This window comes from Anneissia japonica, unplaced genomic scaffold (genome assembly GCF_011630105.1).
Source record: "Anneissia japonica isolate Jap-2015-1 unplaced genomic scaffold, ASM1163010v1 scaffold287741_len385558_cov193, whole genome shotgun sequence".
In the NCBI taxonomy this organism is placed as follows: domain Eukaryota; kingdom Metazoa; phylum Echinodermata; class Crinoidea; order Comatulida; family Comatulidae; genus Anneissia; species Anneissia japonica.
Genome location: NW_022754911.1, coordinates 325,494 through 353,161, shown reverse-complemented (window position 1 = coordinate 353,161; position 27,668 = coordinate 325,494). Strand labels below are relative to the sequence as shown.

Genomic DNA, 27,668 nt, shown 5'->3' with positions numbered 1-27,668 from the left:
GTCGTCGTGCAATCGAAAGCTTCCTAATGTTGGAGAACTGTGGTAGGCTGTCCTGGTTGGACAGGCCACCACATAAGTAAGTAGCAAAGTTAAGAGTGGCGATGTAGCTTGCCTTCCAATTCCAGGGTCCTAGGTTCAAATCATGCAACAGCACAAGATGTTTTCTCACGACTAAACGCATATCCACTTCTTAAGCCTCATAATGAGACTTCGCTGATAAAGCATCACATTATTTAATTTAAGCCCCTGAATATCAGCTAAAATTTCTAGGATAAGCTGGTAGTCTCGCCCTCTATAAATATGGTGAATAAATGTGTATGTGTCTGCCAGAAAAGCTAGAAAAACAATGTTTATTTTTTATGAGAAGACTTCATGCTATTTAGATCGATGGGTAATTTTATATAATTGTTCTATATGAACATTGCTTATGCAAACCATCAAGATTTTATAACAGCAATTTTAAATTATCTCAAAAACTGCTCAACAGTTTTTAAGCTCAATACCATGTAGGCAAGGCCTAGCTGATTTTATTATTAAAAATCTATTGAAACATACATGATTCGCAGTACATCTGCCATGTTCAGTGTAGTGATTTCTCTCTCTTAACAAATTCCAAATTTTAAATTAGTGTTTAAATTTCTGTATTATTCACATTATAAGATTGAAATAGCATTTACTATTAAGTCCAATATAGTAATTATATGATGTTGAGGAGTTGATTGTCGATTATGGTGTAATAATATATCTTTGTATAATGATTCACAGAAAGAGACAGTACTATAGAGACTACTAAAGTGTGAAATAGTATTTAGATAAAAGTATCTGTTGACAGACTGCACTTTCCAGATGATTATTATTCAAATGAAGAGGTGTACTGTCATTTCTATTCATTACTATTCAACAAAACTAGGACGACTAACCATGTTATTTGTTTCACAACGGCGAAAAAATTGTTTATAGAAAGATGGAAATGAAAAATTAAATAAAATAATTAATTATTTCAATCATCTTTACAGAGCGTGACCCTTCTAGTGTATCCTAGAAAGTTAGCTGATATTCAGGAGTCCTCGAAATAAATGAAAATAACATGATGAGAGTTTCGGATAAACTTCCCGCTGATGTTTGAGATGAACTTGTTTTCGGAATTGAAACTTTTTTCAGAATTTTAAAACTATTTTATGCTAATCAATAATTCTATTTTAATTTATAGTCTTGAATTTTACCATTGTAAAACAAACTTTTTAACTTTTGTTTCTTGCTGCAATTCTTATTTCTTCAAATTTTATTGTATTTTGACCAATTTCACTTATGATTTTGTACATATATATCTTTTAATTTAAATTTTATTGATTGGCCTTTTTTACTTGAATATTTTATGCTAATTTAATTTATGTTCTCATTGGCATTGGAAAGCCACTAGACAGTGATTCAGTTCACTTTTTCGCAATCCTGTCCAGCCAACTGAGTGTTGTTTTTAGCTCTCTGTTATCTTGTGTTTGTCAATTTTAATGTTTTTCGGACGAAATAAAAGAAATGAAATGAATGCTTTATCAGCGAAGTCTGTTTATGAGGCTTAGGGAAATGAGTTGTTATTAGCTTTGAGAAAAAGTCATATTGCCACAGGAGTCGAACCCAGGACCCTTGGTTTAGTGAGGCAAGCATCTTAACAAGCTATTTAACTCCACTCCCCAAACCTTTTGTTATATGGAGTGCAGCTCTATATGAGTCTGAAATAAAGAGGTAGACTGGAAACTTTTGAAATGTGGATATGCAGAAGGAGAAAAATAGTTGGAAAGACAATCTTACAAATGAACAAGTACTTGAGAGAGTAAAGGAGAAAAGATCTTTATTATTAATCGACTGGATAGCATTTTCAGTAGCGCAGTACTGCTTTTCAAAATGGTCCAGTTTTCTTAACAAAGTTAAGAATATAAACAGAACTAAAATATTAAACGGAACAAAAAAGTATCAAAAATGAAAGAGAAAAGAAAAAAGAAAAACCTGAATTAAACAAGGCACAAAAAAAGACCTTATAATAAAAATTTCAATTTAAAGTAAATTACCACAAATGGTATTTTTAAAATTGACTATGGTCATATTAGTTGCATTTTTTCTGATTTTTGTTTGGTAGATTATTAGTAATCATTTAGTAATCATTAAAGACAGAATGAAGAAATGGATCAGACATATACTTAGAAGAGATGCTCTTTTGAGAGATATACAGTAATCAAAGGAACAACAGAAGGAAAGCGTCCTTGAGGAATAAAGAGAGTAATAATTTTAGATGACCTGAAACAAATGAAAGCTAAGCCATCATGAAACATAAATCATTATGATAGAGAAAATTGGAAGAATTAACTGCTGTGAAAATGTCAGATTGATAGAAAAGAAATAATGATGATGTATCCATATTTTTGCCATTATTTGCTGATTGCCTCTTTAGTTGTAATGTTCTACATTCGATAAGAAGCAAATTCCTTTGGATGAACAAATATTGCTCTTGATTTTAATTTTGACAACGGCTGTGCATTGACTACTTTTGACTGGGAAAAATGTTTACTCCTTTTGTTTATGAGATAACTTTATAATGCAATATTTATAGTACACAGTTTCACTTGTTATTTACTATTTTAAATGAATCATGGCAACTTTATAGGTGTTTTTTTTTTTTTTTTTATAGGAAGGGAATAAAAGCATGAAGGCGTGGTAAGATGTTGCCATAACAAGGTTACTCTCATTTTCCTTAAGATTGTAATCAATGCAAAAAAGCTTCAGCTTGAAAAGGGAGGACATAACAAATTCTTAGCTTCATACATCAGGTATATAAAATGTGCTACTTACTGGAGTGCAGTATTCACGCATAGGATGTGAGAGTTTGTGGTTTTTGGCTTTTCTTCCCGCAAAGAAACAGTTCTGTAAATGGAAATACAAAGAAATTAAATCACAAAGTTTTCAAAGTATTTATATTGTAAAAACAATCCTACCAACAAGACCTAATAATTTTTAATGGATGAAATAGTGAACTTAACTATTATGTTTAAACATAAAATGGCATATCAATAATTAATTGCTTTAAAAAAAATATTTTTAATTTAAATATAATTATACAGAAATATGAGATCAATGCTATACAAACTTTGATGAAAACCAGAACCCTGCGGGTGTGTACGTTCCTTTGTACGTAAACATAGTTTAGAGGGATTTGTGGTCCAGTAATGGTTTCTAATGTTTTTACATACAACTACACCCCCATACAGGTCCGTCATCAAATGCTGTAAATTTACATACCTGCCAACATTCGAATATCAAAAATAGGGACTCTATTCATTGGTGACAAACAGTTGTAAGAATTAAGATGGCAATTATATATCCTAATTCCTGTACAGCTGTTTCAAACAAAACAAGAGTTACTTAATTTCAAGTGTACTGTTTATTTACCTCACAACCAACACAAATATTTAAGTTACATTTTAATTAATAGGCCTATACTGCTACAGACTTCACCATGAAGGGCACGGTATGTTGCTTGTTTCACTGATCTCATTGGAGTCATAACATCAATATTTATTCAAATGACACTTAACAATCTCTGTTCAACATTTCCAGCTTGTGTGTCATTAAAGTACTTAAAGTTTTTGTTGTCATGCCAGCTCGAAGCTTGGTCTTCTTTTTTTAACAATAGAGAAAACTCTCTCAGTCACTACTGCTATAAAATATTACCATAGTTCCCCGGGTAGAATCCCCCCAATCCCCCCCCCCCCGCCTTTACGCCCAACTTTGCGTACAAGAATTCCCCCAGGTAAAGTCTCAGCATGGAGGTATTTAGGGTCTGAGGGTAAGTCGGCCTAGGTCGGTAAATTTAACAAATGCTCAAAAAATAAAGGAATCGTCTCCGAATTCTGCCGACTTGAAACTCTTAAAATTGCTTACAACAGACATTGGTCGCCATAAATTTGAATACAAAGCCCATTCTTGTAAATTATTTTGTTGTTTACTGTAGCTAAAAATAAGCAGCTCCCTAACTGCGGATAAAGATAGACAACACCGCGGTCCGTCCTTGAAAAGACCTGCCCAGTAGGCTGATCGGATCGTTAATTCACAGCGTGATGACTCACGCGTTTCCAGAGATTCAGGGAACACCCCCTATTAAGGGTTCTACGGGCCAAATGGCCGAGCGGTTAAAGCAGGGGCACCGTGATCATAGCCAAAATATCGGCACGGGTTCGCGGCCGGCTCGCTCCTATAGTTCTGGTGGTGGAACAAGTCTTCTCGGATAAGGACTAACCGTAGGCCCAGTGTACACAAGTGCTCATGTGCACTTTAAAGAACCCAGTACATCTTTCGAGATGAGTAGGGGGTTACCCCGGTATACTGGTTCATTCGGCCCCTGTCGTGGACAGATGAAAGTGCGCCGGTTTACTGGCTGCGGAAGACATGAAGTGACCCTTAGGGGAGGAGAAAGTTATTGTAAAGTGCAACATCTAGTCCCGAGCGCATAGAGACCATGTATTATGCGCTATATAAGTCTCCAACCATTACCATTACTGTATACAGTAAAACAAAATCACATACACGAATATTAGGGATTTATTAAGATTCAAATTGACTTAATCCAAAGTTTGTTTTTGATATTACCATACCGTCTTCAAATTCACAACGGGAAAGTTTAAAAGTTAACTGCATGGTGGTTTTTAGATAAAGCATGTGCATCGATCAACTGATTCGTTTTTAAGCTTTTTTTGTAAATAATACAATACTGTAAAACTACATGCCATGTTGATAATTTATATTTTTGTATATACATTTTAGTTTCATTAAATTCTACTTCAAGTCCATTTTGCTTATATGGGATGCACCGTTGTTTGATGATGACCACGCATGTGTTGTATGGCATTAGATAAAGCATGTGCACCGACCAACTGATTGTTTTCAGGTTTGGTAGTGGCATACCTAATACAGCAGGGCCTTCAAATTTAATAGAATACAATTAATGACTTTGGGGTAATTATCGAATTTGTTTTTAGTTTTTGCGTATGCCTACAAAGGAACGCTTCTGATTACGTAAGGTGCCCCACCTAGTCAGTCCATCACATGCTGTATATCACTTCCTCCCACACCCCCAACAGGGTACACCTACAAACCAGTATTAATTGAACACACACTAGGATAGGTACACCTGATCATATAGCACAATTGCCGATCTGATCAACAACACGACGAAATTCGAGACAGCCCGCGATTACTAAAACACACGGCAGACCTTTAAGTAATAGCACAGTCGCTGAAAAGAAGCCTAATTTAGGCTTGTGTCTAGGCCTGCACCAGGGCAGTCAATTGCAATAGCACAGTCGCTAAAGAAAAGCCTACGTAGCCTATGTCATGCTGGCCCTAGCTAGGCCTAGACACACCAGGTCCGTCAATTCCATGCTGTTTTTGTTTGTATTGACTTTGTTCAATGTACTCTTGCCTTCAAGTATGGACTATACTAAAACACACATTACACCATAATTAATAATAACACATTGGCCAATTTGCCACATCATCTCAGCTTGCTCAATGTTCAGACAGCGGCGAAAACAACATGACGAACTTCACTAAGCCGCTCGCGATGTCAAAAACAAAATGTCGGCAAAGTTTTCCCGACGCATGTGCAAATCAAAATTTGGACTAAAAAACCACTCAAAAACTGGTGGCAGGGGGTATATGTTTTATCGCGTACAGCCTACATTTTCTATCTAACCGAAAAAACAAACATTTCCCACACAATTACATGTCCACCAGTACCTCTTAGGCACAATGTATACCCGCCGCGAGGCCCCGTTTAGGAGCCTATTTGTTTACAAACATACAGACTGGTTGTTGCCACACACACACACATTTCACATCTGTATCATCCCAATAGATCCTCAGTAACCTAAGGTCACAAAGGAACTAACAATAAAAGGGGTCACCAGGCTCAGGAGGATTACTTTGGATTAAGGTGGTATAATCAGCATAACTTTACCCATGTTTGATCATGATGTACATTATGTGGTGTCATCATGACCATATTTAGGCATGTCACATGTTTTTTTCAAATAAAACTTGATAGTCTGGATGAAGCTTTAGACATCTGATCAAACAAATTTTGTATTTAACAATGTTGTAACTTATCAAATTTTAATTAAATATTTTCTGATAGATAAAAAAAAAATCTGATTGTATTTGCCCAATTCAAGAGCAAAAAACGAAACTATGGAGTAAGATTTAAAACAGGTAATCCTGTGTAGAATATAATTATCAATGTATTGAGCATAATACCTATACAAATATGATGTTGAAACCTAAAAAGTGACAATAACAGAAAACCATTAGGGCACTACAAGACTTACTTGGCATAGGTCAAAGTTGAAGCACTTTAAACAGCGATATCGGAAGCCAACGATTGGACAGGATTTACAGATATTGCACTTGGATTGGTGTTTGGCTGTTTCAGCAGCAGCGAGACGATGAAGTACGGGAACCCACACCATCGACTGGGGCTCCCTCTTCATCCAGTCTAAGAAATGAGCTGCTTCTATGCTATCTTTGTTGTTAGCCTAGGAATAAATATAAAACAACACATAACAGTTTAATATCCTCAATTACAATGTATAAAATGCAGTGAAATCATTGTCATAATGACATATTTTAGTTTGATTACATTTAAACAATTTCTCCGTATTTCTGAACATTGTTTTCTATTTTCTATTTCTTGCACATCCAACTACAATTCACTCTTAATAAAACTTAATGCCTTCAAAGTGCAGTCTGACAAACCTTTCAGTATTAGCCTATTAACAATAAAATAAAAACAATGTTATCATCAAGCTTGAAAATCAAATCCAGAGTATGATTTTTTAGAAACCCTATTCACAATAAATACACCAAATGCACAACCTTGGAAATAGCATGAAAAACAACTGTTATGAATCAAGGATCTGATAAATCAATCTCACCATATTGAAACAACTCCGCACGCTTGGTTCAATATTGCTACCACCGAAGGCTGCCACCTCTCCAAGTTGCCGCGGGATCTGTATTGAATCATGGAAAAACAGACCTAAGCGACGCTTGTCAACGAATCCATCTGGGTGTGCTATTGATCGGAACATATCTGTTGAGAGAAAAACAGTAATAGGTTTTTAATGAACTTTTTTTGGAAGTGGTTGGTACAGCAATAGCAACTCATGCTTTGAAACATGATATTGGGGGACGAGTTTCACAGGGTGTGCATTTAATAACGCTCAGTTATATAGCGCCTCCTAGTAAGTCCTAGGTAAGTTAGGAGAATACCCCATAAATTGCAGCGTCATTGTTACGTGGTTTGTAACTCCTGCCGCAGTAAAGATGCGCTTATACATGTTCACATCATTCCACGACGACTAGGGCTGAAATGAACCACTGCATTGGGGATACCATCTACTCTTCCAAAAGATGCAATGGGTTCTTTAAAGGGCACATGAGCCAGATGTGTAAATTGAACCTCCATTTTAAGTCCTTATTCGAGAAGACTTGGTTCTACCAACCGAACCTTGGACGAGAAGCTACTCAAACGATCGCCAATGTTAAGGCTGTAGTTAACAGTGCCCCTGCTTATCACTCAGCCACTCAACTCCTAGGGAGTAGACAACTGAACCAGTCCAGTGTCATATTATAAGTTTTTTACTCTGCAACACCAAGAATAATAAAACTAAGTTACACAATCGAAATGCACAATTTCTGGGGGTCCCCAAAATATGAATATTATCATCATACTGACTGTCACATACTGAATACTTGGAATAATATGAAATAATAAACTAAATATTCAATTCTCCTGTTAAGGAGTTTCAACTTATATACATATAGCTTCCTCCAATATGGATACAACACTTCACAAATATTTTGTAATGATTCATTCTACTACTCAACTTACATCTGTACTTGTCCTCAAGATGAGCTTTGCATAACATTACAATTCCAAGTTTGAAAGACAACACTCTAATTTTACCACTACGTGCACTGCAAATAAGAAGAATAACATCGCAGTTATTGTTTAAAGGCTAAATTTACATCCAGGCAAACTCAAACATACATCAATGTAACTGTACATTAGTATAATACATTTAAAAAAAAAAACATTTTATAACACACCTAGTTGAAATTACTCAAAAAATCAGAGAAATTGAGGCTGAGTAAAATGTCAAAAAAAGTGGTTGTTAAAAATAACTAGAAAACCCAACAAATGAGATAAAGTATTAATGTTTAAAAATGTTATACTATAAACGTCTTTTGTTCTTATCTGTACCTTATGTGCAAGTAGGGGTCTGCATCTTGAAAATATTGGAGGGAAAACACCAAAGAATTCAGAAGCCATAATTATTTTTTAGTGGCATATCATATTGCAACCAAGATTCTATCAATTTTTTAATAGCATTGCTAAGTGGCATAAGCACAACTTACGTATCAAAAACATTGAGTAACCAGTTGAGACACAGATCAACCCCAACATGAAGATTGACAAGGGTGGGATTGTCGCTTGCTAACTGCTCGTAGATTGCTGCTAAACAGTTTATCATTTCTGTCACATCCATTAACCTGTCGATGTCATTCCCAACAGAATGCTGTTGGAACATATTGTCTGCCATGTTCAGGTTAAGAAGATCCACTAGAAAGAGAAATGGCTAAATTATCACCATATTTAATATACTGTTTTTGTATCATGTAAATTAAAGTTTTTAATTTTGTTTTACAAACACTGGTTAACCATGCGAAATGCCTAGGCCTCTAGAATTTTCATTTCAAATTTAGCGAAAATGGTGTATAGGTAATGGTTATACATGATCTGTGTATTTATTAATTAATCAATCAATCAATTCAATTCAACATTTATTCATCCACGCAAATTCGAAATTATAACATTTATCATACAAAGAAGAATTACAATAAATTGTAATTGATGAATTTCAGTGGATCGCCCGATGCAATAATCAATCTATAGAGTGGGGTTGAATAGCTTGGTGGTTGAAGATGCTTGCACTTCCAATCCGAGGTTATTAAATTAATAAATTATTATAAATTGGTTAAATAAATTGGTATTATTTCTTATGAAATGAATATTTTTTCAACATATTTAAAATAGGTCACATCAGCAATGTATTTTTAAATTTTTGATTGATCGAGAGCCAGGCATCAAACTGTTAGGCCAATTTTAGACACTCTTAATGTCAATCTTTCTGGATAATGAGTACACAGGGGCAATACTTACTCCCATGTCTCTAACTACACTTACAACATAATGTCTTTTGAAGTCTCCTTAATTTCATTGCTGTTCTATATGCTGAGAATCGTACATCATTAAGATCACCCATTGACTTGAATAATTTTGTCATATCTGGATGGTCCCAATCTGTTGTTTCTGTTGAATGACTAGAAAAAGAAAACAGTAATATTATTTATATTTAGTAAATCCAGACATTTTTATGTCAATCAAAACAAGAAATATATGAAACTGAATTTATGTTGATGCAGAGAAATTTTACAACCAGTATTTCCAATTTTTGGAAAAAAAAATTAAAATAGAAATTAAAACCACTAAGCAATGAAAAAGTAAACCATAAACTAAAAGGTAGATATATTTCCATGTCAGTTTAATTCCATCATGCACTGACGAAGCCACCCCCACACCCACAAAAAAAATATGACATCCGATCATGAGAAAGAGTCACTATTCAGAAGAGATTAAAAACCAGTTTGCAAATCAAAGGAAATTATAAATCCAAGAAATGCTTTTTTTTTTTTTATAAAAAAAAAAAAAAAAAAAAAAAAAATCTGTGAGAAACAAATATGTTTTCATCGATGGAAGAGGGAACATAATTATTATAGCATGCATAACAACATATTGATTTATTTCAATTACAAAATGATTACCATAGTCAATCCAAGACTAATGACATTAAAATACCTGTTATTGCTTATGGGAGAGCACGAATCTGATTGTATTACACAGCTGTATGTAAACAAACACACCATTAATTTTATATAGGATTGCTGATGACCAGCATCAACAGTAAATGATTTTATGTTTTTGTTGTCTTAGAGAGTCTTCGGAAGTCTCCAAATATGAACTATAAACAATTATTATTCTAATTATTTGATATGATTTAATTAACCTTTTGAACCTAAGCTCACAATATCAGGCAGCACATTACTTGTATATATCTAGTAAACCTGATATGTCAGACCTTAATCAGGTGAAGGCTATGGTATAATTTTAATAGCAAGGTTTAGACCTCAGACAACATTTCAGCTTGTACCGTTTTATGTCATTGTGTGTCGTGCGCACATGCGTAACTTTATTCAGAATGTACTGAACAGCAAGTTCATCTGAGCAATCAGAAACCAACCAACACACACATACAGGTCGTAGTTATTCGATCTAGCTAGCGCACTATATTACCATATTGAAGGGTGATTTAACCTGCCAAACAGCTAAAAAAATTAAGTTTATGTTCGTCAATGATGTCAACTTTTGAGATGATATGGAAAATGCAATGAGCTTTCCAACATTGCAAAACTGAGATATGTTGAATAAAAGTGGATGTGAATAAAATATGTATATGTGTGCCAATATTAACCTGCCTATTGTTTACGACCTTTGCTTGGCGGAAGAACATCCAAACAGGTAATTCTGATCCATTATTTGGCATCAAGAGATGAAAGTACCTTGCACTATTGGAACTGAGACCACAACAATAAATACACATTGAGTAAACTAAACTCAGAAGAGGAATAAGCCTAAAGGCATATAGACTGGTCTACATAAACAAGGCCTACAAGAAGGGCATCACATATAAGATATGAGAATGCTAGACTTTATTTGATTTTACAAGTTGAATAAGTTTGTGGGGGTTGAATAAGGTTCAGGACATCTGGGTTCAAAAGGTCACATGGACTATATCATTTTTGATCACATTCATCCTTCTATGCTGTCCTACACAGTACTTGACACACGACACAAGCTGCATGTTGTATGTTAGCTAATAGGCACTTTACACAAGAGGACGGGGAGCCATCGACAAATGGCAATTCGGGTTAAGCGCCTAATTGTTTACTGTGGTCTTCACTTCAATATGTATATTACAAATGTGTAAAATTTTTAATGAATAAACTATCCATGCCTTGTGATCAGTATGGTACACCAAATTAATATGAAGCAAGGCAATAATATTCATTCTCATGTTTGTTCTTCATAGAATAGAAAATAATGAAAGTCAACTTACTTGATAAAATATGGAACTTTATTGCTAGCTGTTGCTCTTTCCCATGGTGGTTCAACTGAAACTATGAATAACAAAACTAAAATTAATTGTTTTAATTAGTGTGCCACTATTATTCTATGGTCTCATTCTAATTACAGGTATTTAATATCTGAGACATTCTGAAGTGCTACACACAAATGAAGTACATAATATGCCATTACTTATTTTTCATAGTTTTTTTCTAATGATCAAAGTTTTTTTTTTTGTTCTTCAATTTGATAAGGACTATTATTTCAATTAAAACATATTTAAAATCTTAAATCTCTAACAAATGGTGCTGGATCTTTCTGTAGTAATTTCTATAATACTGCTGAACACATCTCCCTCCCAGCAGACGATGAATGATGTGCCCTAAATGCAGTCTTTAGTACACTACAGATAAACTTAAGGAAATGTTGTTTGTGTCCTGTCTAATGCTTCAATTTTCTTCCATCAATAGAGGGCACTATACTTGTAATTTAATAGAAAATTCTACCTTTCAGGAAATGCTGCGAGCTTGGACCTAAGTCCCTGTAAGCATCTTGCAGATGTTTTATCCTGTCGTCTACCGTGATTTGTAAATGTTTCCATCGAGTAATCAGGTCGTCCATTCGACTTGAATTAGCCACGCTTAACATGACCCCAAGTGGAGGAAACTGCTGCGAAACCTTGGTCACATGGTCAACATTTTTTTGGATAGGTACAATTCTATCTTGAAATTTCTGAAAGAAAATGAATATTTGTTTATTCTTTTAATTTAAGACTACATTTTGTTTTTGATCTTCCCATAAATGATGTCCAAGATTGTGCAATACTGGTACTACAGTTAGAGGGCAGGGCTAAATTTTTAAAATATGTTTATCTATTACATGCAAATAAATTAAAATTGACAAATCTTTCTCTTTGTGAAGTTATGGTTCAGTCACTGAGTATGTATACTGTATTGCGATCATGGACTAGCATCCCATCTGCTTCACAATACATAATCTGGTCTTAAGCACTGTGGAAGGATTTACTTTCCTTTTACATACTGTCAGATGTACAGGTGTCGGTTTTAGATTCAAATCCTGGAAAAATTTAAAACCACAATTTGGACTCCTCTGTCGGACTCCTTGTCGGCAAATTTCTGAAGCCACTGCTCATTGACGGCTGATGATGTGGATAAAAAAATGGCACCTAACAGCACACCAAAAATAATAAAGTAGCCAATAAAATCTATTCTGTCACAAAAATCCAAATGGATTACATAGTACTGTACTATAACTTGGATTCACTACTTTTTGTTTTTTACAATTATTTAGTTGACAATATTTTAACTTGTGAAGTAGAAACTGTATCTAAAGAGCTCACCTTGCAATCCCGTGGTCCTAGACTAAAATCCTGGAAAAATTCCATATTTTCTACTACTGTATAACAAATTATTCTCAAGCCGATATTACCTACCAGCCACTGTTAAAAACAGGCACATTATCATAAAGTATTGCTAAACGAAAAATACAAAGATCACGAAGCACATCCTAGAAAACCAACCATCTAAACGGAATAATACACCAGCTAACAATCTAATGCTTTCAAACAATACTGTTGATGCAATAGAAGCTGACAAAATCTCCATGTAGGGAGACTGAAAGGTAGGGACAATTAATCCCACTAGAGATTGTTGCTGCTCATGTCCTAACATGGATTGAAAAATGACGACGTCACTAATGGATTCACTGATCTAGATAAAGCTATGGCAAATGGTATTAATACACATGGGGCTAGCTATCGGATAACAACGAAAAAAAACCAAAAAACGAAATAATTATATTTACTTAATAGTTTGTAAATGTGTGGAAAGGCCAAGATGGGGATAATTCAGAGGCATGATAAGGGGAAGAGGTTTACAAAATGTGAATTTCAAACATGGTTCAACAATCAGATCATTTTCTATTTTTTAACTGATTACTTGCTTAATTGATTGAATAATTAATTTTTTTTTAATAGATATAATTTTCAATTATAAAATGGAAAAACCACATGACTTCAAAGGCTATACCAGAGATAACAATAAACAATTATAACATATAAATTAACAATGATAATATGCAAAAAGCCCATCTAAAATAAACAATAGCATTAGATCCTAACTTGTCTTTTGTGAGGATAATTATAATTAGACCCCAGGCAAGTTTGTAATGTCTCCCAACACTTGTGGTGGCCTAGTTATTATGGCCATGGATATTCTTTGTTTTTTTTTTGTGGATCACTTACTTTAATACTTACTTTGGCTTCATCTAAGTGATGGCTAATATTTTCTGCCCTCAATTCTCTAACAGCAGGCCAACGTGATTTGGCTAATTCAGCTTCATGGAGTCGGGCACTTAGGTCATCCATTGCTTGATGGAAGCCAAGCATTTTCTATAAATAACAACAAAGACATTATTGATAATTAGATAAAATTATGGTAATTTACCGTAATAAATGGGTATGCGATGCACAATTATATAAGCATGTAGGGCGTAATATCTGAAGTGAGACAAAAATAACCTTTTGGTTGATACTGACTTTGCAATAATTTACAAATATGTATTAGAAAACAGTTCTTCAAATACAGGAATTACTTGAAAAAGGTGCACACTCTAAATTTATTGAATATTTAGGCAATTGGAAAAAATATGCCAAAACTAACCTAGATTTTTTAAGAGGCAATTTTTTTCACAAGACAAACATACCCACAAGACGCTATACATACAGTAAACTAAATTTACATGATGAGGCTTAGGGAGTGAAGTTTTTTTAGTACCGAGAAAATTCTTTTACAGGAATTGAAGGCAGGAACCCGTGACTGGATGACAGGCACCCTAACCATCATCAGACTACCACTCCTAATCAAAATCCTTACCATTAAAATCTCATCGATTTGTTTTTGCCAGTTATCTGATCGGTTCAGCAATTGATTCCAGTTCTCTTGCAAACATTCTACTTTGTCTTTTAAGTTACTGTTTATTTGTTGGGCTTGCTCTTCTGGTGTCCCGATTTCATCGTTCTCCGCTGCAAGAGAATAAATTCAACAGATAATAAAACATTCCCAGTTCTAGGATGAAACTCTAGCAACAGAATATCATGCTAATAGATTTCAATGATAGGCCGGCCTGTGTTATAATGGATTCCATGCTACGGTAACCAAGTAATGCATTTGACTAACACTACTAACAGTGTTGTATTGTAATATAGTCTACAGCATGGAGCTGTTGTAATGGAAAGCCCATATGAGGTGATTGATATACCATAATTCTATTAGGTAGCTGACTTCATCATTATTACTAACAATTTACCATGCATTACATAAATGTAGAGTAAAGTAGTGACAATGTAGCAGATACGATGTAAAATTGATGTAGAAAATTGTATATAATAATTACATTATTAATAAAACTTCCAGTTATATACATTTCTATTCTGTTTGAAACTAGTCAATTATATTTTCATAAATGAAGGAAAAAAATAATATATTTTGACACGTAATTAACATATTTAATAATTGCATCTGTGGGGAATGGGGGAGGCTACTAAAAGCTTTTCATCTCACCTTTTTCAATGGATGCGTTTTCGTGATCTGCAACATATAGTCGGCCTTTCTGTAAACATTTTTCCACTGCTGGTTTCTTATCTTGAATTTGGGTCCTTAGCACCTGAAAATCAATTACAAATAATACAATAAAACATGCATTTGTTATTTACATCACAAACTAGGATGAACACAGTTGATAACTGGGATCCCTACTCAGCTTAACAATTTATTTTTACTTTACACCATGTATTTATCTCATACCTTATGATCATCTTTCTGCTGTTGGACTGTGTTGTAGTCGCCTCCTATTGGCTGTTTCTGCGATAACTCTGTGTCTTTCTTTGATATCCAGTCAAGCATTTCTTGAATGTCCATTAAAAGCATGTTCCATTCAGCTGCATTGTTTTCAAGGCGTTTTCTGACAAAAAAAAAAAAAAAACACAATTTAATTTTTTTCAATAATTTCCTCCGAGTGGGCGACATTATATCTACAATCTTTGTCTAGCTGACCCAATTTCATACTTTACTATTCATGAGTATTTCAAGCTAGCAATATGTGGTTCATAGTTTCCTTTCTTTTCTGTGGAATGCTCTTTCATAAAAGATGTCAAAATCAGTTGACATTTTCAATAGGAAACTAAAGACCTTCTAGTGGCTTCCAAAATTTTGAATGATTTAATTGACGCTATATAACAATCATGATTGATGGATCTAAGTACAAAATCTTGACACCTTAATTGGTATTTATTTGTGCTTGAGATGTTTTCAAAGAAATGTTCATAGAAACGGGTTTAAACATGAAGTAGTGGCTCAATATAGATACTGTACAATTGTGGTCGACACTGAGAGTATACGTTATTCAGACTACACTCTGTTGCGATTGGCTGCGATGTAATCGGGGGTAATCCAAAACTGATTTTAATAATCCCGATTGCAATCAGTAGCGCATTCAGGCCAAATCACACCTTATACTGGAACGGGAGATCAAGCGGTATTAGGCCCCCGGTGGCTAGGCCTACGTGGACTGACCTCAGCCAATTTGTTGTGATTAGTTGCGATCGGACTCTGAGGTAATCAGGAGGAATAAAGATTGTAGCACCCAATCAAAAGGGAACAATTACGAAATTGATTACTATTGGTGAGCTTGTGACACATGATTTTGAATTGCAAATGGTGCAATTGGGTGTCACAATTGCTGCAACTAATAGCAATGCGATGCTAGTCTGAATAGGGTATTACACAATCTAGATCACTGGTCCAATGACATCTTTTGTTACAGCTAGACAACCCGATATATCTTTATAAAGAGAATATATACAACCTTTCTATTTAGTCATGTGTCCTTAAAGGAAAGTTTCAGAATTAGGAGCAAGGGATTGTTCCCCATGTACAGACCAATAGAGCCATGCTCATTTAATCCTTAAATTGTATTTAATAAATTTTGGTCAACACATGGTATACTATAATAATATAGAAATAATATAGAAATTTATATAGCGCCTTTTGCCAAAGGATACAAGGCGCTTAGAAAAGGTTTATTGTAGGAAGAGGATTATTTAGGAAATAAGTGAGCTTTTAAGAGTTTTTTGAAGACTTCAGTACTACAAGCATTTCGGATGGAAACACTATTACATGAACAATGTGGCAATTCCATAAGGAAGCGTACCTTATCTCAGCTGATTTGTGTTGCAAGCTGGACCAGCGACAGTTCATGTTATCAAGCCGTTGCTGGAGTATTTCTGCATCGGTACTGATGTCCTCGCTCTGCAAGAGTCGGGAACCTGTATCTTGCAAGGACGAGAAGACATTGTGATGCGCCTCGATCTCAGCTTGTAAATCCTGGAATGATAATTAAAAAAAAAAATTGTTTGTTAAACAATAAAACTACTTTTAAAAAGGTGGTTCATTAAGGAGATATCAATATCACATTGTTAGTGTTGTTAAGTCGATTACAGTCAGGATTGGGATGGTTGATAGGAAACAAATCTATCAAAATATAACAGCCTTGAAGAAAAATAACCAAGGAATTCATACATTGTAGTCATGAACTCTGCAATCAAGAAATCACTATAAATTATTAATATTGTCATCACGTTATAACTGTAGTGTAGAATCAAGGTACTGTAGAACTTAAAACTATGAATCAATAAGGCCCAATAAAAAATATTATTAGTTTATCACCCTCGCACGCATGTCTTTTATTAGTACTGAAAATTTTTAATTTTTTTAAAATTTATTTATTTTTTTTTTTCATTTATTTTATTAACAGTAGATATTGTTTGCTTTATCTAAATGATGTTTTACTTTGAATATCAATGCACCAGCAAACAACACAAGGGTGATATTTGGCTTTAGCAAAATAAAAATAAAAAAAAAAAACTCCCTCCCTCATCACTTTTCCTGCCCAGATAGGGTGATAAACTAATAATATTTTTTATACGGCCTAAAGAAGGTATATTTGGAGATTTACATTTTGTTTTCATGATTCAAGTATTTGGCTTGCAAGCCAAGGATACGGAAATGCTATTTGCTTTTCTTCCCTCATAATCAGTTTCTTCAGAAAAAATTTTATTTAATTTATTATATTTGGATCAGAATACATAGATCAGAACCTTGAATTCTTAACATGGTAGAGTTAAGTTATTTTGAATGTTGCACAGATTAACGTCATAGAAGACGCATTTTGCAACGTCTGTCAGGATATGATGCACAATGTTTTACAGATATGACACTGAAGTGTCAAGATAGAAGTGGAGAGGGAGAGGATATTGTTATTAGAGATTTAAGGAGAAAACAGATGGAGGAGAATAAGCAACTGAGAGAAACCAACAGACAGGAAAGAGCAAAGGGATAACAGGTGAAAGAGTGACCTACGACCTAAAATAATATAGAAAAGACTTGTTCAGGTAGTCAAAACTTGTCAAATAAAGGCTGATGGAGAATAATTATTTAGGGGGAGGGGGAAGGACTAAGGAGGGTAGGGGAACTAATCATTAGTACTGTAAACCAAATAAGTTTTGGTAGAGAGTGAATTAAAATTATAGGGGCGGCTATTGTTACACCCGTTCTAAACCAATTTCTAATTCTGAGTGGATATTACATGAATGGATTGGATTATTATTATTATTATTATTATTATTATTATTATTATTATTAAAATTTAAAGATGCAAGGCAAAATACTACATGGATAACAAGGACAAAAAATACTAAGAAACAAGTGGAAACAATTACTAATCTATTAAGTTGGAATGATGAATCTACATAATTGCAACCATACAGAGTTCAGAGCAAACTCTTTAAATTTTGACCCAGTTATAAGTTGGTTTACTGCCTCAAGGAACACATACATCAATATCTTTAAAAATGTATTCATGCTGTATTTGTCAGATACGGATGATCTCTAAAGGCTGTGAAAAGAGGCGGGAATGTTTGCCGTGAACCTGCCAATATGGCAATAGGCGCAATAAAGTGATGATGATGACTCAACTACATGAATGAAGAGCATCCAACCTTTGGTCTAGGTAAATTATGGAAAAATCTCATGGGGAGAGAGGAATTCACTGCCTTTGAACATGGAGGAATTATGCTCTGAGCAAGGAAGGCACTTTATCTACATTTTGTCTCTACCCAGGTGTATAAACTAGTATCTGGAACAGTAGCATATAACATGCAAATATTTTATGAATGCATTTGGATGGTGCTGAATATTCATATGGTAGTCTAGAAAAGGTACCACAGCAGTTGAAAAACATGAAAAAAAAAAAAAAAATTGTACACAGTAGGAGTGTAAATGTATGATGCAAGATACTCCACTGGGAGTGAAGGATGTTAAACACTGTGTATGATTGTTACTAAATAGTGGATTATTAGTGAATTTATAATAAGCCTATTACCAGCTCAGTAAGTCCAAAATATCCATGCTGAGATAATCACGCAATAAATAAAGCCACCGCTTGAGTTTGAAATATTGTATTACGTTTAGGCCTACACTGTCTAATACCATATTCCTAATTTCCACACGCTTTATTGACTATGGTAATAAACGAATGCACATTTTTGGGTGCCATAGAAGGACGTCTCTTAGGAGTTGTTCACAATCATCAACATTTTCACAAGCATTGTACAACAGTACACTAGGGGAGGTGGTATACAAATCTGTAAATTTTTACATACAGTATGCATTAAAATATTGATTCAAAATAACATGAAATATTAAAATAATAGATATTTATGACCAATTATAATAAAACCATGGATATAATATATACATTTTTAAGTAAAACAAAAATGAATGAACAAAACAATGGAGAATGGTTTTGCAAAAATCTACATATTTTATGCACACTTAATTCTCAGAGGGGAAGGGGTACCGAAAAAGAGTACTGTTTGTACACTTGCAAGAATGTTTTAAATTGCGAACAGCCCCTTATCATAGGAAGGAATAACAGTTACACAACACAAATTAAGCTTCAACAATCAACAGTGTACATAAAAATCATGCTGAATACTATATGATATAATAACTTATTGCTTACAAATACCTGCCAATTTCTAAACATTCTAATGCCCAAATACGGCAAGGTTAATAGTAAATTTTTCCAAGGTAAAAATAGATAATACTGTAGCAACAACAATAACAATGATTTTAAAGTGTGATAAGACTTTGTTGATACTGTAGTGTGAAAACACTGATCAGTCTTCATTATTAAACTGCCTTTCAATTTATTTGTTAGTTAACTCAAATTTTTACCAAACAATGTTTTTCAAATAATTTTCTGGTGTCGATTTTCGATTCTGGAACTCTTAATGTTGCTAATTTACTGAACTATTAAACCTACTATTTATTATGCTGTTAAAAAAATTTTAGATATTATTTATATAATTTTGTAAACGGGGTTGATGAAGGAGACACTCTAGTTAAGATTTAGTTCAATTTTGATTGACCTTAAAATCGAATTACTTAACCTCTCTATTCAACCCAGTTTACTATGAATAATTCAGTAAATTTTGATTCCTTGCCTATCAGCATAGTAATTGTTACATTGTGTTTAGTAATGAAAGAATAAGAACACAAACAAAAACTATATTGATAATATGACAACTAAACTTCAAGAAAGCTGCTGTTTTGTACTAGTAACAGTTCCAGTACCGTACCTATAGCTTGAAGGTACAATCCACTAACCTGGATTTTGGCACATATTTGTAGGGCTGACTAACTGAATCATCAACTATCCAATTAATTATGTATAATTGCTCTTGGCAATATAAAAGCTAATACAAGGGTCGCAGCTAGGTGAATGACCTCTACTAAATGGACATCTATCAACTTGTGCTTTAACTTTAAACAGCAGGGACACAAGGTAAACAGTAGATTACTTTTTACTTTATAGGTTTCTTTCAACATAAATTTAAGACAACATTCACACTATATAGATGCATTCAATCTGAAGCTGAATTTTCGAATTGGAAGGCCTACCGAAACAATCAGAAGATCAGATCAGTATGTAAGACTATGAAAGCTGGTATTTCAGCACATTGGAAACGTGGTTATGGAATTTTGGTTCAGATTCGATGTGAATGCAGTACTTACCTACATGTGAAGGCCAAGTAACAAAAATTACTTGTTTCCCGTCCCCGCGCGCATCGATTTTTGGGCCCGCATCAATTTTTTTGTTATTTGTTATTTTTCGAAATTTCGTTTTTTTGGTGTTTTTTGTTAGTCTGAAAACGCGAAATGACGATATATGACGCATTTTCTAGACTCAAGCAACGCAAAAAACCGCTCAAGCACGAAAATTGTGTGGTTACTATAGGTCGATTTTGACGCGTTTCGAAGTTTACAAACGCAATTCCGCACGGAAGCAATCGTAACCGCGACTGAAAACGAGGCTATTTAGAGACAGCGTGACAGCAAAACAAACGATTTCTAAACATGTGAAAATGTTGACAATTAAGTCGAACCGACTCTAATGCAGTTCTCCGATGTTTGTGGGCCAAAACATTTGAAGAAAGCGATGACCATTGTTTAATGAACGATTCTATGGTGCTATAAACTCAGCAGAGGAGCAGTTTTGTACGACAATGAAACGGTGAGTCACTTCTGGCCTAGTAGTAGTAACTAAGTAGTACTTAGGCTAGGCCTACTACTACTAGGCCTAGGCCGCCTAGGCCTATATTAATTATTATAGGAAACCTGACTATATTTGGAATAGGTAGTAAACGTAAAACGTTCTTCAGAATTCTCCGAAAGGCAGATTTGGTACAAACCGACTATTATGAACATATTTATTTATATTAAAACATCGTACAGGCCGATCTTTTTGTTCAGTCAATATAGACGCGATGAGTTAGGCCTAGGTTAGGCTACATAGGCATAGGGCATAGGCTCGTAGGCCTACGTCGAAAAATCCTTAAGTCAACTCCTGCTCACCATTATGAGCCATATGCCCATTTTCCGAGTGGATAGTCCGATCGTATGACCATTCATGTATCAATCAAGGCAGGAATATTATATTTCGCCTAAGTAGCCTTGCATTGCACACTTTATTTGAACTTGAAGGACAGCCTTCTGATTCATGGACTTTTATTTCTTTGCCTAGCGCTAACTAGCGTCACAGACCCGTCTGACCCAGGCGCTTTCCCCTTATGGCCCGGACTCTTGGTGCCACTGGGGATTTGACTTTACTTTCTACCTTTCAAAATAAATGAAATGAAATGCAAAATTGTCACAAATTTTTTATTTTTTTAATTTTTTGCAGATTGAAGTGAGTGTTGGTACCTCGAAGGAGGCACAGGATAGCTATCCTAGATACTGAAACCTTAAAAACAGCGACAAGAATAGGAATACCAAATATGGATAGTGTTTTTTTATTAATATGACGTGAATGTTTGCAATATAGGAATGACGAGAATCAAGAATACATTATTTTTTTATCGAACAAATAAGTGTACAATGAAAATAGCAGATTATTATTAATTATAATGTAAACAATTATTGGCTAAATACTGGCATTAATCTTTCTAAATCTGTAGGTACTGATTGTATCTTATGATCCAATGATTAACTTAAATAATATACTTGTCTTGTGATGTGATATCTTGCCTAAAACCAAAAATGCCTGAAAACAGAAAACACAAGCAAATCAGATTAACAGTTACTATACAATATATAGGGTATTTTTGATATTTTTTTATTGATTTTTTTTTCAATAAAAAAAATTAATTAATTTCATACTGTACCTTGTGTTTTTATATTTGTTGTCATGTCCTCTGGATGCTTTACTGTACGACTCTTTATGTGTGTGACTGTATGCACTACTATCAAGACAGGACGCGTATTTAAGTATTTGTTGACACGCGTACAAAAATAACAAATAACAAATAACAAGTGCCTCCCTCACCAACTTTTTGAAATACCCCGTTTTTTTTGTTACTTGGCCTAATTCAAAGCCAACCATAAATCAACCTAAAATTTTGTCTGACTTTTCAGTCATCTTGAAACCTGCAATGACTCCATCACCATGCAAATTCAATAGCACCATTATCACATACTATAATCAGGTATATGTGTATTCCTATATATTAAAGTACTGTATGAATACTGTACATTCCTTGTTTTAAACAGTAAACAGTCAACAATAATAAATTATCCTGCAATTCGAGCACACAATATACATTGAGGTGGCTATGAGCTTATACCTATATTCTAGCTGACAACATGTGGGTTGCAAACAAATAAACTGTATAATGTTTAGAAGAAGCAATGCTTCTGTTGTCTCATGAGTCCTGGAAAATCAAACATTTTGAGAAAGGTACGAAACCCCAGGCCTACCATGGTTGGAGCTGAGGTCTGAAAGCATATTTAGCATTTGATGTAAATCCTATTCTGGAGACACTGAAAACCATTGTTTTTTTTTTTTTTAAATGGATGAGTATTCCCAAAATCTATTGTCTCTCAAACATTAATTTTATCATCTTTCTATTCTTTTGAAAACTTTAGTTTAGTTTAGCTTTAGTCTACTCTAGTTCCCCATGACCAACTTGAAACATTTGAAATCAGTATGTGAACCAACGTTTGACCAGAAATTTGTTGAAAATTGAGGTCCGAAGGTGCAGAGTCTCTTATGTAAAACCCATGTTAATGCCATCAAGTTAAATTGAGAAGAGTTCACTTTAATTTAAAGGGCACCTAATAGATTTAGAAGTTCCTAGAGAACAGTAAGGTGGAACTAAGTCTGCATAAATAGAGTATCTGAGAAAAAAATGAATCATAGTAAAGAATCATTTTCCTGACCCAAATAACCTACGAAAGCAGACAATATAATGACCCTGCTAATGGCACCTGCTTTCCAACAATACCAACTGTAAATTAATAAGATGATAATGCAGATTTCATCTATAAATACCTTTGTCATCATGATGCTAAAATTCAGATAATCATATGCATCAGGTTATGTTTGTTTCCTCTTCTTTGTTAAATTTTAAGGAAATTCTGCAACTTTTAATATTCATGATTATAGTGGAACTGAACTTGATATTAAAAAAAAAAGCTGATAATTAGCTAGGTGTATGTAATGTTAAAATTCAAGATCGTACAATTCAACAATAATTATAGAAGGTGTACTTGTTCTGACCTATATATTCAACTTTATTCTGTTGAGTTTGGTCTCTATCCAACAAAATTTCTAGGCTTTGGATAAACCAACCAAAATTCTATGACGATGTTGATGTTCAAAAACTATAATTCATCAGATAGGTAACAATTAAAGGATTTGCAAAAACTAATGGCGCATATTGTATTTTTACTATTTATATTTACTAACAATATTGACATTTAAATATACCCACACTTATTGAATTAAATGACCATCTAGCTTTTCTTTAATCACTTACTGACGAAAAACTGTTAGATGTATCATTATTACACTTATTATTATTTAATTAATAGAAATACATCTAAACATTCAAAGAATCTTTATATATTTTATAAACTTAGCCAGTATGTAGAACCAGCCTGCTTCTAGATGAAATCTATAAGCCAGATAAGGTATTGAGAAAGTGATATTTTGGAGAAGGAATTGAGGCTTAACTCTTAGGTATTTGGTAGCAGGATGTTGCAAGGTCATAGTATTATTGGCAAGATACCTGCTTTGGAACACGTTTTTGGAACCAGCATGACATCACAAACCTAATAGAGGGTATGCTGAGATTGAAAATACACATGACTGTGAAACTACAGTAAAGGTGGCTATCGGGAAAAAAAATAAAGAAATATTAAATCCTAACAAATTTCCTGTTTAAATGTGAACAATGAATGTTTTAATATAAACCTTATAACTTTATTTTGATTTTTTGATAGTAATATATTAATTACTATCAAATTGTAAAGATAGAAAAAACAGAGAATATTATTATTAGAATTTATATTCTGATGTTTGTTTGTAGGCTACACAGTTACGTAGGAGAGCAATATTTACCATCGAACAAGCCTCCAAGTATTAAACCAAAACAAAAAAAAAACAAAAAAAAAACAATGATTAAAAAAATAGAATGAATAAAAAAATGAAGGAAAGAATGATTATAAATTAATAAATGACTGAAATAAATGAATACACAAAATAAATTATAGAAAAAATGAATGAATGAGCAAAAGAGATCTCCTTCACAGGACAACCACTCAATAAAATGCAATAGAGTATACTGATTGTGAAATGGTAATAAACAATAAAATTAATTAGAATTAAGAAGAATTATGAAAATGGAACATTTTATCAAAGTAATTCCAATAGTTGTCAGGTGACACTCGTGATAATTGATGAGCATTATTAGCTAACCAGCAAGCCAATCAAGAAATACGTATGAAACCGTTCCATAATACTGATACAATCATATCAGTTAAACGCATATTAGCTAAAACATCACTACAACGCTATCAAGATTACCCTGTACAAGAATTGAACACGTACAACAGTCATCAACAAGCATCCCAAATTCACAGTACCACGGGAGAATCGGAAATTCAAGAAGTTTATTGCACTTCATGGAGACGAGCTGTCGGCTGAATCTATTAGTGGTGCACATACCACAATCGTCGTCATTAAACAGCAAACTATACCAAAGCTCTACTGCCTACGCCTCTAGGCTGTTTTCATTGGGTGAGTGGTCGGAGTATGGTTGGTTTGTGTTAGCTTTTGTTGATGTTATTTTGCTTCCTCTGTTTGACAACTATGAAATGTTGCAGGCTAAACTATGCGGTTGAGAATTTGCGGTGTAATTTCGTGAATGAGTCGATTACGGGAGAACGCAATCTGTAATCAGTGGGTAATGAAGTGGTAAATGATGCAACAAGTTCATCTGTTTATCTATCAAATTGATGTTATCATTCATTTGTTGAAGGAAATAATAATCATCTTATCACCTTGGAATTAAAACCATATTTATACTGTACTTGTTTCAGGTAATCAGAAACTATAACCATTTTCACAACTACACAAACAAGCTCCTTTCTCTATTCACTTTAAGCTTAATCCGAGCAAATTTTCATTTTTGAAAGCAATGTAATGCAATTTAAACCCTGACAACGGGAGGTGATTGGAACAGTCTGAAGGTAGTTGAAAGATCAAGAAATTTCATTTTTGTGAATCCATGTTTGAATTAAGAAGAAAGTAGGGCACAATATTCAAGACATTGGGTATAGAGGTCTCAAGCTGGTGGTTCGACATAAATGGCATAAACATGGAACTTTACAATTTTAAAATACAAAAGTAAAGTAAGAAATCAAAAAATAAAAGTCAGAAGGGAAAAGCTAATTACATACCGGAAAAATACAAAACAGAGAAGAAAATTACAAATACAGTGAAATGTATTCCTTTTCTACCCACATTATAAGAATACTGTGAAAACCTAATTTTAAATTTGAAAGACTACAGATACAGTTACAGTATAATTCTTCTTCCTTTCTCTATTCATACCTTAAACTCATAAAACAAGATACTGTACTTGACTTTCCAAAACATATACACTTTCAAAATAACAACTGAAACTATTGGAGGTACACAGTAAAGAATATATTTGATATTTCAAAGTATATACTTCAACATTTTTTATGACCGTTGCATCATTTCTATGGGCATTCTATAATACATGGAGCTCTTCTTTACAAATACCGGTCATATATTGACAACGACCAATCTAAAGATCAATAATGTTATCACCCTAAAAAATCTGCTAATAAAATATGAGAATCCGGAACTATGTAGGGCCTACTAATAAGCTATAAAGAAGAATAAAAAGCATGTTATAAAAATAGAAAAGATGTAATAGACAGACATCAAATTTGCATCCTTTTCAGAGCACAATACAAAATTTCACATTTTTCTATTATTTTAATTTACTACAATATCTAACAATAATTTGCCTAGTAATTCTAATTTATTGAATTATGATTTCATTTGAAAATTAACTGCCATCCATTTTGCATTTTCTTATTAATTTTGCATTCGATCACAATCTGACTTGCTAATTAAACTAATTCATATGAACATCATGCTCTCATGGCTCGGGGTTAGAAAGAATGTAGCTGTGTTTTTCAGTTGTGAAAAAACCCTGACATTTGCTTGGATCGAACCCCAGACCCCAACTTCTGAAGTACATCAAGAAACACTTATCCACAACTTGTTGTCACTTTTACTTTGTCTATGGAGTGCCTGGGCCCTCCTACATTTTTTGAAAAATTAAAATTATGTACGGTACCTATCTATTCTCTCATCCATGATTGTGGGCATACAGTAGATCTGTTTCCATCTATGATGAATGAGAGACAACTTTAAAGGTCAGGATGATTTAGGAGAGGCTTTTTTTTTTGTTAGAACCACAGTCACAAAAAAAAAAATACTCCAAATGTTTTTATAATATTCAAATTGATGTCTAAAATTACCCGAGTTCAATCAACCATGTGAATGCTCTATTTTGACAGATGAAAGGACATCAAGTTCTATGAACCTCAGTCAAAGTTACTGTCACCCATAGGGATGTCACCATTTATGTGACATTTGGCAAGTGACCTTGTGTAACACAATAATTACATGATAACACTTCTATGGTATTTTCACAGACAAATTTTATGTAAATTCAATCACTTAAGCCTTCAAAACATTATTAACAAATAATGTAATCTAAATGTGATTTCCTCTTTATCTCATCTGGAATTTGCTTACAAATTGTAAAATGTGTTTTACTAAATTTTACAAAAGAAGAAAAGTTGTGGGTACAGCTTTGATTAAATTAAAGATGCTGAATTTTTACAGAAAATATGAGTTAAGATAACCTCAGTTACTATTTATGGGAGGAAAAAATCATCTTAAACTATATGACAGTATTTACCTCATTTGTGCAAGTTGAAGTTCCTGCTGTCATTACTGAATACCGATGAAATACATAGTACAGGCTATCAATATTGAATTAAACCATGCCTAGTAAGTAGTCTGTTTCAGATGTGCGGAACGAGGTCCTACATTTATTTCCATCCTTTTAGATTACCAACTTGTTTCAGTGCAAGATATAATTATACAAGACTGCCTCCTACACTAGCGCCAATATTTAACACTTACAAATTCTGCAGTGGGTTCTGAGATGCTAATGTTTTTTTAGTAAATGAGTATCAACATAGGCGATAGCAAGAGACATAAACATGGTCTAACAACTGGCTCCAAACATCCCAGACAAAAGTCAAGCATGGATTGAAACTAATTTAGATAATTAAGAATGTGTCTAAATCCATACAAATTGTGCAATGACTTGGCCTTCATGAGCTAT

General features: G+C 33.8%; 1 protein-coding gene and 1 long non-coding RNA gene across 11 annotated transcripts in view; one reads left to right on the top strand and one right to left on the bottom strand.

Moving 5' to 3' along the window:
- Positions 1-27,668, bottom strand: part of LOC117123299 (dystrophin-like) — a 271,629-nt gene that overhangs the window by 29,844 nt on the left and 214,117 nt on the right. For all 10 annotated transcript variants that reach the window (XM_033269187.1, XM_033269186.1, XM_033269185.1 and 7 more), the window contains 13 exons: positions 16,520-16,692; positions 15,115-15,271; positions 14,872-14,974; positions 14,185-14,333; positions 13,566-13,700; positions 11,797-12,022; positions 11,283-11,343; positions 9,293-9,429; positions 8,464-8,668; positions 7,937-8,022; positions 6,978-7,135; positions 6,372-6,578; positions 2,842-2,913 (listed from right to left, as the gene is read on the bottom strand). In XM_033269187.1, the coding sequence (XP_033125078.1) occupies positions 2,842-2,913; positions 6,372-6,578; positions 6,978-7,135; positions 7,937-8,022; positions 8,464-8,668; positions 9,293-9,429; positions 11,283-11,343; positions 11,797-12,022; positions 13,566-13,700; positions 14,185-14,333; positions 14,872-14,974; positions 15,115-15,271; positions 16,520-16,692 (1,869 nt within the window). The remainder of the gene's footprint in view (positions 1-2,841; positions 2,914-6,371; positions 6,579-6,977; positions 7,136-7,936; positions 8,023-8,463; positions 8,669-9,292; positions 9,430-11,282; positions 11,344-11,796; positions 12,023-13,565; positions 13,701-14,184; positions 14,334-14,871; positions 14,975-15,114; positions 15,272-16,519; positions 16,693-27,668) is intronic.
- Positions 20,566-22,078, top strand: LOC117123301. Its single transcript, XR_004447837.1, has 2 exons — positions 20,566-20,944; positions 21,614-22,078. It is a non-coding gene; the product is annotated as an uncharacterized LOC117123301 (long non-coding RNA).